Genomic DNA, 17,894 nt, shown 5'->3' with positions numbered 1-17,894 from the left:
ATTGTTCTTTTCTCTCCTCTTCTACAGGAGATAATTATGGTTCATGGGTAAGGGGTATTACAAAGGCATTGAATGCTAAAGGAAAATTGGGTTTCGTTGATGGCTCGTTACCTCCACATGCTGATGATCTCAACCACAAGTGATGGAAAAGGTGTGATGACTTGGTAGGAAGTTGGCTGCTCAACTCAGTACATCCGGATATTAGAGCAAGATGTTTGTACACCGCAACATATCATGCGATATGGAAGGACCTTCAGGTAAGGTTCTGTATTTCGAATGCTCCAATCATATTTCATATTAAGTCTGTTATTGCTAGTATTCGTCAAGAATCCATGCCGGTATCACTTTACTACACAAAAATCAAAACCCTCTGGGACCAATATGACTCATTGGTAGCAACCACTGAGGCCTGCATATGTGGTGCTAGAAAATCAATGATGGAACGTTTGGAACGTGATCATGCAATGGAGTTTTTGCAAGGCCTTCACGACAGATTCTCCAACCTCCGCAGCCAGATATTGACTATGGAACCATTCCCCATTGCTTTGAGGATTTTCAATCTCGTCCAGCAGGAAGAAAAACAGCAGCACATCACTGTTAATCCGATGCCTACTGTCGACTCGGCTGCACTTAACACCAACCGACACTTTCCTTCTTCATCTCGTCCTCCCGCTAGTCAGAACAAGCGCCAAAGACCTCATTGCGATTTTTGCAACAAGCATGGTCATGTCCGAGACAAGTGCTATAAGCTGCATGGATTTCCTACTCCAACCAACAACCTGCCAGTCGCTGCTGCTACAGCCATGCCACCTGATTCGACTGCCATTCAACCAGCCATTCCATCTTTGTCTGCTGATCAGTATGCTCGTCTCCTAGTACTTATCACTCCTCTAGCTGAATCTGCACAGATGAAGCATCGTGCAAATTTCGCAGGTACAATTTTAATTGCATCCTTTCTTGATCCATGGTTCGTAGATAGTGGTGCTACACACCATATTTGCAATTCCTTACAGTTTTTCACTTCTTATAAGCCTGTCAATTCATTAATTCAAATGCAATTACCGGATGGATCATTCTCCGTGGTTAAGCACATTGGTGAAGTGGATTTCTCACCTACGCTTAAGCTTTCAAATGTGCATCATATTTCGAATTTTAAATTTAACCTTATTTTTGTGAGTCAGTTAACTCTCCAATCCAACTGTATTGCTTATTTTATTGAAAATGTTTGCTTCTTTCAGGGCCGAGTCACGCAGAAAGTGATTGATCAGGCTAATTTCATCTCTGGATTGTATCACCTTCAAATCCATCAACAACAGCAAGTTTCGCATAAGGTCTTATGTAATAAAGCCACAGTAGATGTTTGGCATTGTCGGCTAGGTCATCCTAGCTTATAACTCTTTAAATTTTTATGTCGTAATTTTGATTATATTCATTCCAGTTCTTCGTTTTTTTGTGATGTTTGTCCTATGGCTAAGCAAAGACGATCATCATTTAATAAAAATAAACTTTCTTCCACACGTTGTTTTGAGTTAATACATTGTGATATTTGGGGACCATTTTCGACCCCCTCTTTCACTGGTGCACAATATTTCTTAACTATCGTGGATGACTTTTCTCGTTGCACATGGGTTTATCTCATGCATACAAAAGGAGAAACTTTTAAACTCATCAAGTTTTTCACTAATTTTGTCACTACATAATATTCACAAAATATTACTCACATATCTACTGGAACTATTGTTCCATTTTTACCTGTCTTGCAACGTTTTCAGTCTGACAATGGGACTGAATTTCTGTCCCGTGATATACAGAATTGGTTTGCTGATAGGGGTATTCATCACCAACGCATTTTTGTGTCTATTCCTCAACAAAAAGGAGTAGTTGAACGAAAACATCGTCACTTGCTTAATATGGCTAGAGCTTTACGGTTTCAGGCAAATTTTCCCATTACTTACTGGGGAGAATGCATTTTAACGGCAGCTTATTTGATTAATAAAATGCCTACTCCAATTCTTTCTCACAAAACTCCTCATGAAATTCTATTAGGTAAGTCACCAAATTATCGACATCTGCGAGTATTTGGTTGTTTGTGTTTTGCTAGGAATACAAACATTTCATCTAAATTTGATCCCAGGGCAATTCCTGGTGTGTTTCTAGGTTATCCCTATAATCACAAAGGGTACATCATTCTCAACCTTGAAACTCAGACCACTTTTGTTTCTCGTGACTTGGTCTTCCATAAGCATCGTTTCTCATTCAAGGATGCCAAACTTCAAAATACGGATTTTCTGCAATCTTCTTTGCAGAAGGAAGCTTATATTGATGACTCTCCAGCTTCCATGCATGTTACAGTTACACAAGATTCTATAAAATATTCTTCTACGCCTATTCAAATTCCTTACGATCATCAACAGGAAGCTTCTGTATCAATTCGGAAAACTATTGCTGATACGCCAACACCAGCAGTTTCTTCCAGCTCAGGTACGTCTCCCATAACATCTTCTACTGATGTGGACAGTCCTGTCACCACTGTTCACTCGGAATCAGAACCATCAGTCCGTCGTTCAACTAGAGAATGTCGTCGCCCATCCCATTTGCAGGATTACATTTGCTCGGTTCAGCAACGTACATCCAATTCGCCTTATCCTCTTACTAATTACATCTCTTTTGATAAATTTACTCCGTGACATCGTGCTTTTCTATCATCTGTTATTGTCAATGATGAACCACACACATTTACGGAAGCTATTAAACTTCCGGTCTGGCATGATGCCATTGTCAAAGATCATACTACTCTACAAGACAATGACACCTTTACTATGACTACTTTACCACCTGGAAAAACCGCCATTTGTTGTAAATGGGTCTTCAAAATAAAATATCGACCTGATGGCACGATTGAACGCCATAAGGCACGTCTTGTTGCTAAAAGATACACACAACAGGAAGTCATAGATTATCATGACACTTTTTCTCTTGTTGCAAAACTAGTATCTGTCTGTGTTTTACTATCCATTGCTGCCATCAATGATTGGCCACCTCATCAACTAGATATCAACAACGCTTTTTTACAAGGTGATCTTAATGAGGATATATACATGGAACTTCCTCCAGGATTTCAGAAAAAGGGATATATATAATCGTGTTTATAAACTCAATAAATCTCTATATGGAATCAAGCAAGCATCTCGTCAATGGTTTGCTAAATTCTCTGCAGCTTTACTTGATGAAGGTTTTATTCAATCCCGTGCTGATTATTCACTTTTCACCTTTCATTCAGGTACGGTTTCTATTTAAGTTTTAGTTTATGTCGATGATATTATTATTACAGGTAACAATGACTTGGCCATTCAAGAGCTGAAACATAAACTTGAATCCAAATTTTCACTCAAAAATCTTGGTCGTTTGCAATATTTCCTGGGCATTGAAGTTTCTCGTTCTCCCAAAGGTATTTTTCTCTGTCAACGTAAATATATCCTTGACATTGTTAATGATTCTGGTCTTTTAGGTGCTAAGACATCTCCTTCCCCTATGGAACAACACGTTAAGCTTCTACCAACTTCAGGTGATCCTCTCTCTGATCCTAGTATTTATCGTCGTCTAATTGGTCGACTCCTCTATCTTCAGGTGACTCGCCCTGATATCACATACTCTGTGAATTATTTGAGCCAATTTATGCAGCAACCATGTTCTGGTCACTTGGAAGCTGCACATCGAGTGGTTCGTTATCTTAAAGGTATTGTTAGTCATGGCATTTTTCTTTCGACAAGTAGCTCATTGTCCCTTGCTGGTTATACTGATTCGGATTGGGAAGGTTGCCCAACTACTCATCGTTCCACGACAGGGTATTTCACAATGCTAGGGGATATCCCTATCTCTTGGAAATCCAAGAAACAACCAACAATTTGACTATCTTCTGCTGAAGCAGAATATCGAGCACTAGCTAGGCTAACTTCTAAGCTACAATGGCTACATTATTTGTTTACTAATCTTCGTGTGACTATTCCGAAGCCTATTCAAGTCTATTTTGATAATCAGGTTGCTATTCACATCTCTGAAAAATCCAGTTTTTCACGAACGAACTAAACACATCGAAATTGATTGTTATTTTGTTCGAGAAAAACTTCTATCTAGTCTTATCAAACCAACTCACATTCCATCAACAGCTCAATTAGCTTATCTCTTCACCAAACCACTTGGAGTGGATCATTTTAAACGTCTTGTAAGCAAGTTAGGCGTTCGACCTCAAAATCCTCCCGCTCCAACTTGAGGGGGGGGGGGGGTATTGGCTATGTACATGTAATATACCACAGCTAGGATGTGTATATGTAATGTACCACAACTATGTCGCATCACCAAGAGCAAGTCACCACAGTCATCACAATAAGCGCAAGTCTTTAGCTATGACCGAGTATTATGTATTCATATTTGTTGTAACTAGTTGGAACAACCCTGTAATCTCGTACTTATTGTTTATATTAGATTGAACTCTTCTCTGATTCTTTATATTTGTAATCATATAAATAAGTAATGCAATACAACTGAGTATTCACTATTGTGATACCTTACATACCCAATTCTAAATCTAAGAAAAACAACAACAAAAAATAGAAAAGCGACCCACCATGAAACGGAAATGGTGAGTGGTGACTGCTGCGAAATAATTTGAAAAGCAGATTGTGATTTCTCTGCTTTTGCAAATAAATAAAGGGAGGTATTATCTACCCACATTAAGACTTAGTCTTATGGGGTGCTAGTCTAGCAGGTAGATTAGCAGTCAGGACTACCTCCTAAGTCTTATGGGAGTGGTAATCTAGCAGCTAGATTAGCAGTCTACGTCAGCCCAGCGCTGAACCATTCAGCGCTTTAAATCTCAGTCGTCAGATCAAAAATAAATCTCTCAGCGCTGAACCATTCCGCGAAAAGGTGGTTTTCAAGCGTTGAATCATTCTGCGTAACTATCTAGCATGCTAGCTCACATGCTAGCAACTGGTAGGAGAGAGAACTAGTGTTAACTTTTTTACAACTTTTTTTTAAATTGCAACACTTAAGTGCTAATCTAGCACCTCCAATCTAGCCCATAGGACTAAGTCTAATAAGGTTTGTAAATATTTTTAATTTTTTATATGGGTTGTATTTGACTCTGTTATGGGTTGCATTTAGTCCCTGCCATTTCCAAACAAACAAAAATCGTGTGTTTTGTTAAAACGTATACTACTACTGGAAAAAATTGGACGCATACATAACTGGTTAAGAACATGTTCCCTCCCAAGGGAGATCTTGACCCTGCCACCATTAATGTTTGCGGAATCGCAACAAATAAAATAGAAGAAAAAAATTCCAAAAGCGAGCAAAGATATAACTATAAATATATATGTAACTTTGATTTTGATTTGGACCAATTAAAAAATTGAAGTGACCAAAGCTATCTGTGTCGGAGTTACTGATTGTAAATACAGCAGCCTTACTGATGGTCGTGACTGTTATAAACGTGTAATTATGTTAAGAATATTTAGGGTAAATTTCGTTTATTACTAAGATGTCTTTGTGTCTAGCCCTATAAATAGAGGCTCTAATGTTTGTCTATCTTACCAATGAATAGAATTTCTCCCTTCTTTCTTTTCCTCTACTTTGTGTCTCCTTCCTTCTTTCTCTATATTACAAGACGTTATCAGCCTCGTAGCTCTATATCCACTGAGCGACCATAAAAGATCACCTTTTAACATATCCGTGGTCAAGTTTTTGGGATTATAATACCATCCGCCTTTGGAACAGTTTCACTGTTTAATCTTTTTCAACTATAATCTTCTGATATTGATTGGAGTTATTTTTCTTCTTTTATGTTTCATAAATCATAAAAGTGTATTTCGATGCTAACACTTGTTTGTCTTATTTTACAAGGATTTGGCTGATCCGATCCATTAAGCAAAAGGAGCTAGACATAAAACTGAGAAGTGATGCGACTGTATTGGGATTTTTTTGAATCGGCTATATTAATATTAATTTTGTTTGTCTCTTTTGCATGTTTTCGGCCGGATTCAATACCTTGACAACCACATGTTCCGAAGTTGAATTCATCAAAACTACAGCCATGGACTGAATCAACGCCACATCTTCTAGTATACCTTACGAATCTTGTCTGGAGGGTACATATTTCCAAGATATTTCCTAAAGTTATATACTTGGTAAATATTTTATTTATTTTGTTTTGTTAATACTTTCCAAGTTCTGTTTATATTTTTGCTCACTTCAATCTATAGAGAACGAAAGAAAAAAGAATCCATGTTAGGTTTATAGTTTCTATTCCTCTATTCCCCTAATAAAACTATAATCACCAAAAATTGGTGTTATCGCATGTTTGGTTAACTTTACGGTAACTAATCATGTTTCACATGCATGGTTTTCATAAACCTCCGGCCAATTAAACTTGGTATCTTCGTCCACTGGATGAAGATCATGTGATTTTTTTTTCCCGGTATCTATCCCTTTACAAGAAACCATTCGTTTAAAGATCATGTGATTTTTTTTTCCGGTTGTAGTTGCATCTTTTCTGACTACTACACCCAAGTGAAATTAAAGACTACAAACTACTTAAACATACAAGATTCAATATGAACAAGATGTAAAGAGCATGAAATGCAAAGATTAACACAAGCATATAACGTGGTTCGGCCTTGAAGACCTACGTCCACGGAGAAGAAGATGTTTTCTTATTGATTATAAGGTCTTACCCTTGAAAGTGTTACAAATATCTTCTAGATTCCTCACTTTCTCTCCGTCTAGATCTCTCTCAGGAATTCTCTGTAGAAAGACCATCTAATACTACATAAGTTGTCCATCTCCTTGTACATGGACTGGTATTTATAGTCTAAATAAACTCGTGATGGCTTGATCGTCCGAGCTGGGTGAGCTGTCTTCCGTCATGCTGGTTCCCTCGGGCTGGCTATATACTATCCCTCGTGATGGCTTGCTTGGTTCTCCCTCCGAGTTATCTCGCTCTCCCCTGGATCGTGTTGGCCTTCTGTGGAGAACCTCGCGCTCTATTGCCTCGAGGTAGTAGTATAGATCGTCTGAGTCTTCCGTCATGATGTGCAACTACCCCTGTCCTGTTCTTATCCTTCATTAAATGCGGTCTTGCTTTTTAGACTTGATCGTCTGAGCGGATTAGACCTTTACCTATACGCGTCATTCATGTGGCGCCTGTGCAGTTGCCTCGACTGAGACAAATCCTCATTTTTAGAGAATGATTTGGTTCTCCTACCTTATCATCTCATCATGTATTCATCCCTTGAGATGTTGACACGTGGTCATCGGGTATTTTACCCACACATTTTGCTCCTTTTCTTTGCAACTTGCCGAGGGCATGATGGGAAGAAAACTATGTAACCATCCCACCTTTTCGCCACGTGTGTACTTGTCATCCCCTTCTAAGATTCCTGTCGGTTTATCTTAGATTTTCTGGGACAGGGCGCCTTTCCCTCCAGGATTCTTATCGCCTAATTTGCCGCGCCTTTGACCTTCTTGAGTTTGGAAGAGTTGGTTTTTTCGAGGATTTCCTCTTCTATTTAAGAAGGGTGCTGATGAGGGTATGAGTTTCATTTCCCCCCATTCTTTTTTCTGATGTATATTGAATTTTTTCCTCCTCGTCCTCCATGGGAGCGGGGTGGTTGTTCATATGTTCATCATGATGGTATGTCCTCTCATTTATGCGTTACTTCGGTTTTTCTTGCTCCTGATTCTAGATCATCACCACTGTCTTTTCAGAGAGACTTACTTTTTCGCATAACGTCATTAGCCTCATCTGTTTGCCAAGTGACTGAACCTCCTGTTATGGGATTTCGTATTTATACTGTTTTTCCTTTTACCGGCAAGCTTGGAAACACTTCGTAAATTGTGTTTCTTCCTGCGATTGGTCTTGGGAACATTTTATGTTGTGCGCGTGTCTGCACGTTTTAGAAACGTTTGCTGCTGGAGGCGCTGGGGTATAAAATACTGTTTCTGTGTTTAAACGTATGTATATATACCTTGCCCCTGTTTTATGCCGTATCGCCGGAGGCTGGTGGTATGCATGGAGAGGTGGTTGATTGGGTAAGGTGTCCCAAAGATTTTTCTCCTGCTCATCGTTTGTGTCTCGGACGAGGAATTGGTAAGGTGAAGGCGTGTTGCTCCAAGCGAGGTGTGAGTGTGATGCTCCTGTCCGAGGACGTTATGTAATTTGTGTATCTGTTCTGTTCAGAGTTTGTGTATTTGATTGTTTTGTGTAATTAAACGCATGGCTCTGAGGATTTTGTCGTATGTAATGTTAGTCCAATTATGGATGTCAAAGCCAAGGAGTGATCAGTTCCTGTATTTGGATAAGACACTACTTACAATATTGGATTTATTATACATAGGATTTTTTTCCTTCTCGCTCTCGTTTTTTTGTTTTTGTCCCTTCCTTTGGGCTATGATTCCTCCTTGTGACTTGGAGGGTAATACCTCGGTCGAGTGATACTTGCCCCAGTCAAGGGAAAGTATCTCGATGCTGGGTATCTCCTCATGTAGAGGACATCACCCAATTTTGCGATCGTGATGGCATTACCGTAGGTCTGTGTCCGTGTCGGGTAGCTTAGGTAAAGTACCTGCATCATTCTAAGAGAATGTAAGGTGTGGCTAACACCGTGCCATAGTGGTGTATGGGATTTAGTTGGAATGAAAATATGAGATAAAGTAATAGACAAATTGGTAAGAGAAAAAATGTTTGAAAACAAAGAAAAAATAAAACAAAAAGAAAAGAAAAAAACATTACGACAAAAGGAGCAATTTTATTATTTTGAAAAAGAGAGTTTAGTACATTCTAGAAAGGTTCTGTGACCCATGTTCAAGTAGGGAGCATGCCCCATTCTAGGACCTTTTGGTGGTCCCTCTAAGCGTTGTAAGCTTTTACGTATTTGATGTTCCATGGGCGTTCAAGTTCTTCGCCGTCAGATTTGAGCAATCTGTATGCTCCATCTGCCGCCTTAGCTAGGACTGTTAATGGACCTTCCCATATGGGTGCAAATTTGCCTGACTCGCGCTGGTAATGTGGGATCTCGCGCCAAACTTTATCGCCTGGGCTGAATTGTCTCAGGTGAACACGTTTTTTGTATTCCCGAGACAATCTTCTGTGGTAGTTTTCTATTGTTTGGAGAGCGATCTCTCTATTTTCTTCCAAGTCTTCTAACTTGGAGAGTATCATATCTGAAGTCAGGTTCTTCTCCCATGCCTCGGTCTTCGTTGTGGTGATCATTGCCTCTGTTGGTATGATTGCCTCCGTGCCATATGTGAGGGCGAAGGGGGACATTCCTGTTTCTTCCCTCTTGGTAGTCCGATAGGCCCATAAGACATTTTGCAACTGTTCACACCAATTAGCTCTGTATCCTTCATGTTTGTTTTTGAGTATGTCGGCGATGGTCTTATTTGTGGCCTCTGCCTGGCCATTACTCTTAGGATAGATCGATGTGGATTTGTTTTTTCTGATCTTGAAACAGTTAAAGAGAAGGTCGATGTTTTTACCTCGGAGTTGGGCCCTATTATCAGATACAATTGCGGTTGGGATACCGAAATGACATATGATATGCTCGAAGAGGAACTTAAAGACATCGTGGTCTCTGATGTGTCTTAGAGCTGAGGCTTCCACCCATTTGGTGAAGTAGTCTGTGGACACAATTAAATATTTCCTTTGTCCCGTACCGGCTCTGAGGGGTACGACAATATCAACCCCCATTTGGCGAATGGACAAGGGCTTAGGACGTACTTTAAGTCCATTGAGGGTGCATGCCTCCTTTTGCCAAATTTTTGGCACTCGATGCAAGTTTTTGCCATTTGTTTTGAGTCCTCGTTCATGCGAGGCCAAAAATATCCCTGAAGTCTCGCTTTGTGAGCGAGGGATCGTCCTCCACTATGGTTTCCTGCGTAACCATAATGTATTTACTTTAATATGCTTTGCCCTTCTACAAACGAGAGGCATATAAGAAGAGGTCCAAGGTAGGACTGTTTGTATAACACACCATCCCGGAGTTGGTAGTTTCCAGACCTTGATATTATCTTGTGTGCAATTAATTGATCGATTGGGAGGTATCCGTTAGCTAGATACTTGATGATTGGTGTCCTCCAGTCATCCTCTGGTAAACTTTCTTCCTGGGCCACTGAGTCTACAACGAGGATGTCCATGTTTCCTTCCAAGGGAATGGAAGGGAGTAAGACCCTTTCAACTCTGACATTGGTAGCCTCAAGGTTTACTGTCATAGAATATATGAATGCTAAAGCGTCAGCATATATGTTGTTGATTCGATTTAAGTGGCGGAACGTGATGTTTGGTATTTGTTCAATGTAATGTTTGGCGAGTTGGCGGTATCACTGCAAATATGGGTCTGAGGCTTTGTACGTTCCGTCTATATGTCTGAAAATGAGTTGGGAATCACTTGTCAGACGTACGTTATGGATGCCAAACACGATGATTACTCGGAGAGCATGTATTACTGCCTCGTACTCAACGATATTGTTGGTGGCGGGGAATTCGAGCCTTAAGCTATAGACGATTCTTTGGCGAGTTGGGGTTGTAAAAACTATTCTGATGCCTGATCCTTCCGAGTTACACGACCCATCGACGAAGACTTCCCATCGGCTGTGGTCCTCGGAGAAAAGTAGTTCGAGAGGTTCATCTAGTTCATCTTCCATTCCTGGGATTTCCTCGATTTCGTCAGCATCGTCGATTGGGAAATCGGCCAGGAAGTCTGCGACCACCTGGGTCTTGATTGCCATTTGGGCTTGGTATTTGACACCAAATTGTTTGATTTGGGCTCCCCATTTGGAAATTCTTCCCGCTCTCTCAGCATGATCGAGCACAGACTCTATGGGGGCCTTTGTGATGACTATCACAGTGTGCGCATGGATATAAGTACACAGCTTTTGTGTTGCGTAGACCAAAGATAGTACGATCTTCTCGATCTTTGAATAGTTTTTCTCAGCTGATGTCAGAGTTTTGTTTTATGAAATAAATTTGTTGTTTTACTTCTGCATCTATGCAAGTGAGTACTGCACTGATCGAAGTATTGGTCGCCGATAGATAGATGTAGAGATTTTTACCCGGGTTGGGTTTTTGGATAATTGGCAAGGTTGCCAAATGTTCCTTGATTTTTTGGAAAGCTTCCTCACAGGCACTTGTCCATGAAAATTTTTCACCATTTTTTAAGGTATTGAAGAAGTCTCTGCATTTGTTGGAGGATAGGGCGATAAATCTACCAAAGGCCGCCAGTCTGCCATTTAGCCTTTGCACGTCTTTGATCGTGGATAGGGAGGGCATTTCTACTATAGATCGTACCTTCTCTGGGTCGACCTCAATTCCTCGTTTGGTGACTAGGTAGCCCAAGAATTTACCTGAGGTCACTCCGAAGGCACACTTTGCTGGATTGATCTTCATGTTAAATTTTCTCATTTGTGTGAAGAGTTCTTTAAGATCGTGTGCATGATCTTGTGGGAGCTTTCTCTTAGAAAGCATATCGTCTACATATACCTCTAGGGTTTTATGTATCCAATCGTCAAACATCTTTTCCACCATTCTTTGGTATGTGGCCCCTGCGTTTTTTAGCATGAATGGCATTTTGGTGTAGCAGTATAGGCCACGGGGAGTGAAGAAGGCGGTATTCTCTTGATCTTCCTCGGCGAGGGGGATCTGGTTATAGCCAGAGTATCCATCCATGAGAGATACCAATCCATATCCTGAGGTTGCCTCCACGAGTTGGTCGATGTTAGGGAGTGGGAAGTTGTCTTTGGGACAAGCTTTGTTAAGATCGCTAAAGTCAATACAGATCCATACTCCTCCGTTATTCTTTGGTACGATTACCATGTTAGATATCCATGTTGGATATTGTACTTCTCGTATCACCCCTGCTGCTTCCATTTTCTTTAATTCATTTTGGATGGCTTCATGATATTCCGGTGCCACCTTCCTCATTTTTTGCCGCATGGGCTTATGCTTGGGATCGATTTTTAGGTGATGACTGCATACTTGGGGGTCTATTCCCGACATATCTTCCATGCGCCATGCAAAGACATCGGAATATTCACTTAGAACTTGTATTAGTTTCTCTTATTCTTCCTCGTCGAGGAGTGTTCCTATTTTTATCATACCCGGATTTTCGGGTGTTATGATATTGACCTATTTGGTTGGCTCTGCGGTCGAGAAATTTGATTTGAGCTCCCCTATATCGGAGAGGTTCTGGACGGGTCCCATGGGTGAGTCCGATGGGAGGTCTTTGTCTGTCACGAATTCGTTTCCTAACCGTATTACCTCGTTGGTTCTAGCTATGTAGGCATCGATTTCGGCTTGGTGTTTGGAATTCTTAGCTCGCCTCTTTTTTGCTCTGGCAGAGTTTACTTTGTTCTTTTCGTATTGAACTTCTATCCGATAGCAGTACTTTGCTTCTCCGGGATCTCCAGTGATTTCTTCCACCCCATCAGGCGTAAGGAATCTTAGTCTTTGATGGTAGGTCGATGCTACTCCTTTGATCCCATGGACCCAGGATCACCCCACGATGGCTGTGTAAGGTGATAAGACATCTATCATGCAGAAGGTGGTTAGGGTGAGAATCTTTCCCACTCGAATTTCTAACGTTATCTCACCTTTCGGGCGAGTTGATGACCCGTTGAAGCCAAATATATTATAAGCAGTGGGTATGAGACAGTCGTCTTTGAGACCTATCTGTTTGAATGTTTCATAGAACAAGGTCTCTACTGAGCTACCGCCACCAATCAAGATTTTGGGAATTGCCCATGGTAGTGCTATATTTCTTGCTTCCTCTCCCTCGTGCTCTGGGAGTGCAATGGCCATCGTGACCACTAGAGGATCGTTGTGGTTGTGTCCTCCTTCTGGTGCCTCGGATGCTGAAAAGATTATGGGGAGTTTCATCCACTCCGCCATTGGGGGTTCTCTGGATATACTGAAAACTTCATCACCTTTGAAGTTGCGCTTGTGGATACGCCCTGTAATGTTTCTTTCTAGTATGGGGGTGGTAATCTCCGAGTGTGATATGGTATTGAAGCCTAGGTATTGTATCCCGCGGGGGAGTTCCACACGATGTATGGGTGCCCCGACGAGCGTTCCCTCGCTTGTCATACCTCGTGGCGCTTTCTTTAAGCCGTTATACGAGTCTGTCGTGTGGCTATGGAACTGATGGTATTCACAGAAGTCATTTCCGTTTTCGGTTCCTTTTGGTTGTCACCATAGACATAATTCTGGGACGAGTTATCCTCAAGCTCTCTAATTGTTTGGGGATTGTGACTGCGATATTCTCGGTCTCATGGTGAATTTGGAATTCGTCGATTTGGTCCTCTTCTCGCCTTCCTTTGGGATTAACGTCTGAGGACCTTTCGGATGGACTATCCTTGTGGTCAAGATCACCTTGGCTCCCCTTAGTAAACCGATCCGTTGTTTCCTCGTTTGAGGTGTCAGGGACGTTAATGCGTTTGTCATCTTGTAGCTGTCCAAAGGGAATTTTCTCCTCTGGGATTTCGTCGATAGTAGTGAGTGTCACCTTCTTCTTGGCTTTCCAATTTATCCTCCTGCTACGCCTTTCGAGTTTCACCATTTTCTCACCCTGAGCTCTTTAGGCTTTCAGGATGGCTGCTATGGCAGCATTAGCATCGGCGAGATCTGAAGGGTTGTCCCTCTTGACCTCAGTGTTTACTACTTGCCTTGGCAAGCGATTCAACCCTCCTGTTTGAGTAAGATGGATGTCATCATGCTTCTCGAAGGGGTTTCCCTCTCCTTCGGATCTAGAATTATCAGTTAGTCCTTCCCGATACTGGTCATCGGGTTGTCCCTCGTCTGGGACCAGAGCTTCTCCTTGCTCCGTGTCGTCGAGTCCTTCTGTTTGGGCTCCACCATTTTCACCTTGGATCACGCGAGCAGATCGTCGTGTAACCAATACCTTCCCTGCAACATATGCAATAATACTTAATTTGTCTTTTCTTCAGAAAAGTGGGACCCTAAGTTTGCAGGTCACGTGCAATTACTAAGCCATAGTTCAGACCGGACATTTCAGTACAAGAAGACTTTGCAGTAAGTTTTGGAGACATGTGAAAATGTCAAAACATTCCCTCTTTTCATGAGGTGTTGATGATGGAGAAAAAGGTGTTTTTCCAGTCCCCTTTTTTCGAGGTAATATCTCCTTCAACACACCATACCCTTAAAGGGAAAGAATCTAATTATGACGATTGAGTACGTTTTCCCATTCTAAGAAATATACCTCATCATCTTTTAACTTTTGATTTCAAACAAACTTAGAGTTTGATGAATGATTATATACTCATTAATTCCTCCCCTTGACTTAAACTTAGACTTTTAAGAAGGAGATCGGAGATTATGTTGAGTTTGATGATGAACATCATGAAAAATTCGTCTTTTCAACTCTCATAAGGTGATTTCCTTATGTAACTTACTGACTAGCATCTCTTCCCAGATCTTTCATGGAGGAGATCGTTTGAGCACCGAAGCATTTGAAGCTCCATATTTGCTCCGATCTGCAAATCTCCTGAGCTACTTGTGGAAGGCTTAAAAAACTTGAAAATAACAAGAAATCTTAAAGAAAAACGGCATAAAATTGTAGATATGTTGATTTTGAGGTTCTACTAGACTTCTTAGATCGTGAAGATCATTTTTGAGTCCGATCTCAACTCATTTATCTCGACAGAAACCTACTTAGTAGTGTGAAAACACTTCTCTTACAGATATTATGAAAACCAATATAGTGTTGTTATTAGGGAGGTAGATTAGATCTTCATACCTCCATGTTTCTAGCGCCAAAATGTAGTTGCATCTTTTCTGACTACTACACCCAAGTGAAATTAAAGACTACAAACTACTTAAACATACAAGATTCAATATGAACAAGATGTAAAGAGCATGAAATGTAAAGATTAACACAAGCATATAATGTGGTTCGGCTTTGAAGACCTACGTCCACGGAGAAGAAGATGTTTTCTTATTGATTATAAGGTCTTACCCTTGAAAGTGTTACAGATATCTTCTAGATTCATCACTTTTTCTCCGTCTAGATCTCTCTCAGGAATTCTCTGTAGAAAGACCATCTAATACTACATAAGTTGTCCATCTCCTTGTACATGGACTGGTATTAATAGTCTAAATAAACTCGTGATGGCTGATCGTCCGAGCTGGATGAGCTATCTTCCATCGTGCTGGTTCCCTCGGTATGGCTCTATACTATCCCTCGTGATGGCTTGCTTGGTTCTCCCTCCAAGTTATCTCGCTCTCCCCTGGATCGTGTTGGCCTTCTGTGGAGAACCTCGCGCTCTATTTCCTCGGGGTAGTAGTATAGATCGTCCGAGTCTTCCGTCACGATGTGCAACTACCCCTGTCTTGTTTTTATCCTTCATTAAATGTGGTCTTGCTTTTTAGACTTGATCGTCTGAGCGGATTAGACCTTTACCTACACGCGTCATTCATGTGGCGCCTGTGCAGTTGCCTCGACTGAGACAATTTCTCCTTTTTAGAGAATGATTCGGTGCTCCTACCTTATCATCTCATCATGTATTCATCCCTTGAGATGTTGACACGTGGTCATCGGGTATTTTACCCACACACCGGTTTCTATCCCTTTACAAGAAACCATTCGTTTAACCACAAAGTGGATTCTCCCTATGCGATGACTACATGACAATAATTTTTTTTCTTTCTTCGTCGATACGATTTTCATGAATCGTACAAACAAACTGGTATTGGTTTTCTCTATCTCTTATATGAGATACCAATATAATTTGGTTTTTGTTTTTTTTTCTCTGCCAATACCGTTGGTTTCTATTTCTTACCGGAAACCATATGGATTTTTCTAAATTCAATAACGAAAATGATTTCTTTATTTTCTTAAAAAGAATCATATAAACTTATTGATTTGGTTTTTCCCTATAGATCCTAAAGCATAAAGTATCGTTATTGTGATAATAACAATTGCAAACATCAATTAAAAGATGAATTGTTACATTCTTAAAGGATATTGAGAAATTTTTTTTCATGGTAGATCTTCAAAATTTTAAAATAATTTCACTTGTGGATGGAATTGGACACTAAAGATTAAAGGGTGCGCACCTGGCTTGTTAGCAAGTATTATTAGTCCTTGTAGTGACTACAGTATATTGATCTTGAATTTAATTTCTTTTGAAAAATAAAGTGTCCACAATCTCATGTCGTTGAGGTCATGGAATTATTTGGAGACTTATTTGCATATTTTATATCTTTTGGTTGTAACCAATAAAATTCATGCTTTGTTCAATTTGTATATCAAGTGGATTACATTTTTCGGATAATTTTTAATGATTCCTGGATTCAGTATCTACTGTCCAACCTGGTATTGTTAAAATCCAGAAATTATTCTAAGTACGTATATGTCCTGAATTATCGGATAATACTTTACGAAACTTGATTTCGTATATGAGATACAATTATTTCCGCCAAAATTAGGGGAGACTATATACACTATCAAAAGCTGGTGTTAATTAACTAAAGTTATATCAATTTCTCTCCCATTAAATCAAATCGATAAATACGCCATTAAATAATAGGCGTGAAATTATCTCATTTAGCTTTTCCATAAGCTAATGTCGTTTGAGAAGGCAAATCCAATCACTTCTATCAAAAATGTAGCGTTTTGCTACATGCTACAGATAGTGCTCCGATAGAGCCTATCATAATATGATTCACATTCTCAAAATTAATATCTCTACTCATTTGAAGAGGATGAGATTATAATTCCCGTGGGAACTGGTAATAGTAATTTGAATTTTTCAAAGTGTGTATACACCAGAGAATTCTGTTAGGTCATCATAAACTGAAATAAATGATGGTGGTTATGAACCCCTATGCAGAGGAATATCGACATATGTGATTGGTTGGTACACAATTCAAGTTAGGTTAGATTAATTTCTCGATTGATGCAATTTTGGATCCAAACTTAACACCTTAAACATGCCAAGCCTATATTAATTACAGGTTGGTGTAGTCATATTGCGTCTTCATATGAGAAATATTTTCATTGTAAAACCGATTTGAGGGTTTTATTTTTTCTCAAACCTAGGATTGGTTTAATAATAGTTCTCTTTACATGATGCATTTTGCGTGGTAGTCTTTGAATGACTCGTATGTATCCATAGAACATATTCATATTTGTAATCCTTATAGGATCGAAATTATATTTTGGCAGCCACCTGAATCGATTATGTCAGGTTGAACAATCCTCTATGTGTTTTTAGAAATTCGATACAAAATCAAAAATCTGGATTAATTAGTTGATGATTTCAACGTTATAGGTCTCTTGAGGAGTCCTTAGAAACACAAAAATCCATGTTTTTGCCGCATAAATTCTATTTTCTTTTCTTTTCTTTTCTTTTCTTTTCTTAAATCTGCAGTTAGAATTATGCTAGCGTAAACTCGTCTTTGATATAGACTAGAGTTATTGATGCTTGTCTTTTGTAAAACTCATATGGTTGGGTTAGCATCGATATTTACGTCAAAAGTTGTACTCTTTTTCTTTTGTTCAGGTTTTGTCCCATGTGGTTTTCCTGACAAGGTTTTAACGAGGTAACATCTCGTAAACGTTTAAATTTCTATCAAGAATGTTGATATTTGTGCTCTTTTTCCTTCGCCCATATTTTTTTCCCATTGGGTTTTACTGGCAAGGTTTTAGTGAGACAATTTAATTCAACATGATGGTCATCCAAGGGGGAGTTGTATAAATTTTGCTGTTTAGTGGATGCCCACATTTGATTGAACCAAATTAACTTAATCATCTCCTAATTTAGATTTCCTTCTAACAAATACAATTTTTTGTTCACGTATTATAAGATATTCATATCTTAGCACT

At 39.8% G+C, this 17,894-nt stretch overlaps 1 protein-coding gene across 1 annotated transcript; it reads left to right on the top strand.

Annotated features, from left to right (window-relative positions):
- Positions 1 to 437: 437 nt before the first annotated feature.
- On the top strand, positions 438 to 2,687 carry LOC113272430. Its single transcript, XM_026522267.1, has 3 exons — positions 438 to 1,133; positions 1,239 to 1,331; positions 1,773 to 2,687. Exons 1-3 carry the CDS (start codon positions 438 to 440, stop codon positions 2,685 to 2,687), a joined length of 1,704 nt encoding a protein of 567 aa, XP_026378052.1.
- Positions 2,688 to 17,894: the final 15,207 nt, after the last annotated feature.

This window comes from Papaver somniferum, chromosome 1 (genome assembly GCF_003573695.1).
Source record: "Papaver somniferum cultivar HN1 chromosome 1, ASM357369v1, whole genome shotgun sequence".
NCBI lineage: Eukaryota > Viridiplantae > Streptophyta > Magnoliopsida > Ranunculales > Papaveraceae > Papaver > Papaver somniferum.
This window is presented reverse-complemented; position numbering and strand designations above follow the sequence as displayed.

Coding starts and splice junctions, on each gene's coding strand:
- LOC113272430 (XM_026522267.1), top strand. CDS start 438: ATGGAACGTTTGGAACGTGATCATGCAATGGAGTTTTTGCAAGGCCTT. Junction 1,134..1,238: donor CTACGCTTAAGCTTTCAAAT/GTGCATCATATT, acceptor TGCTTCTTTCAG/GGCCGAGTCACGCAGAAAGT. Junction 1,332..1,772: donor AACAGCAAGTTTCGCATAAG/GTCTTATGTAAT, acceptor CAACGTTTTCAG/TCTGACAATGGGACTGAATT.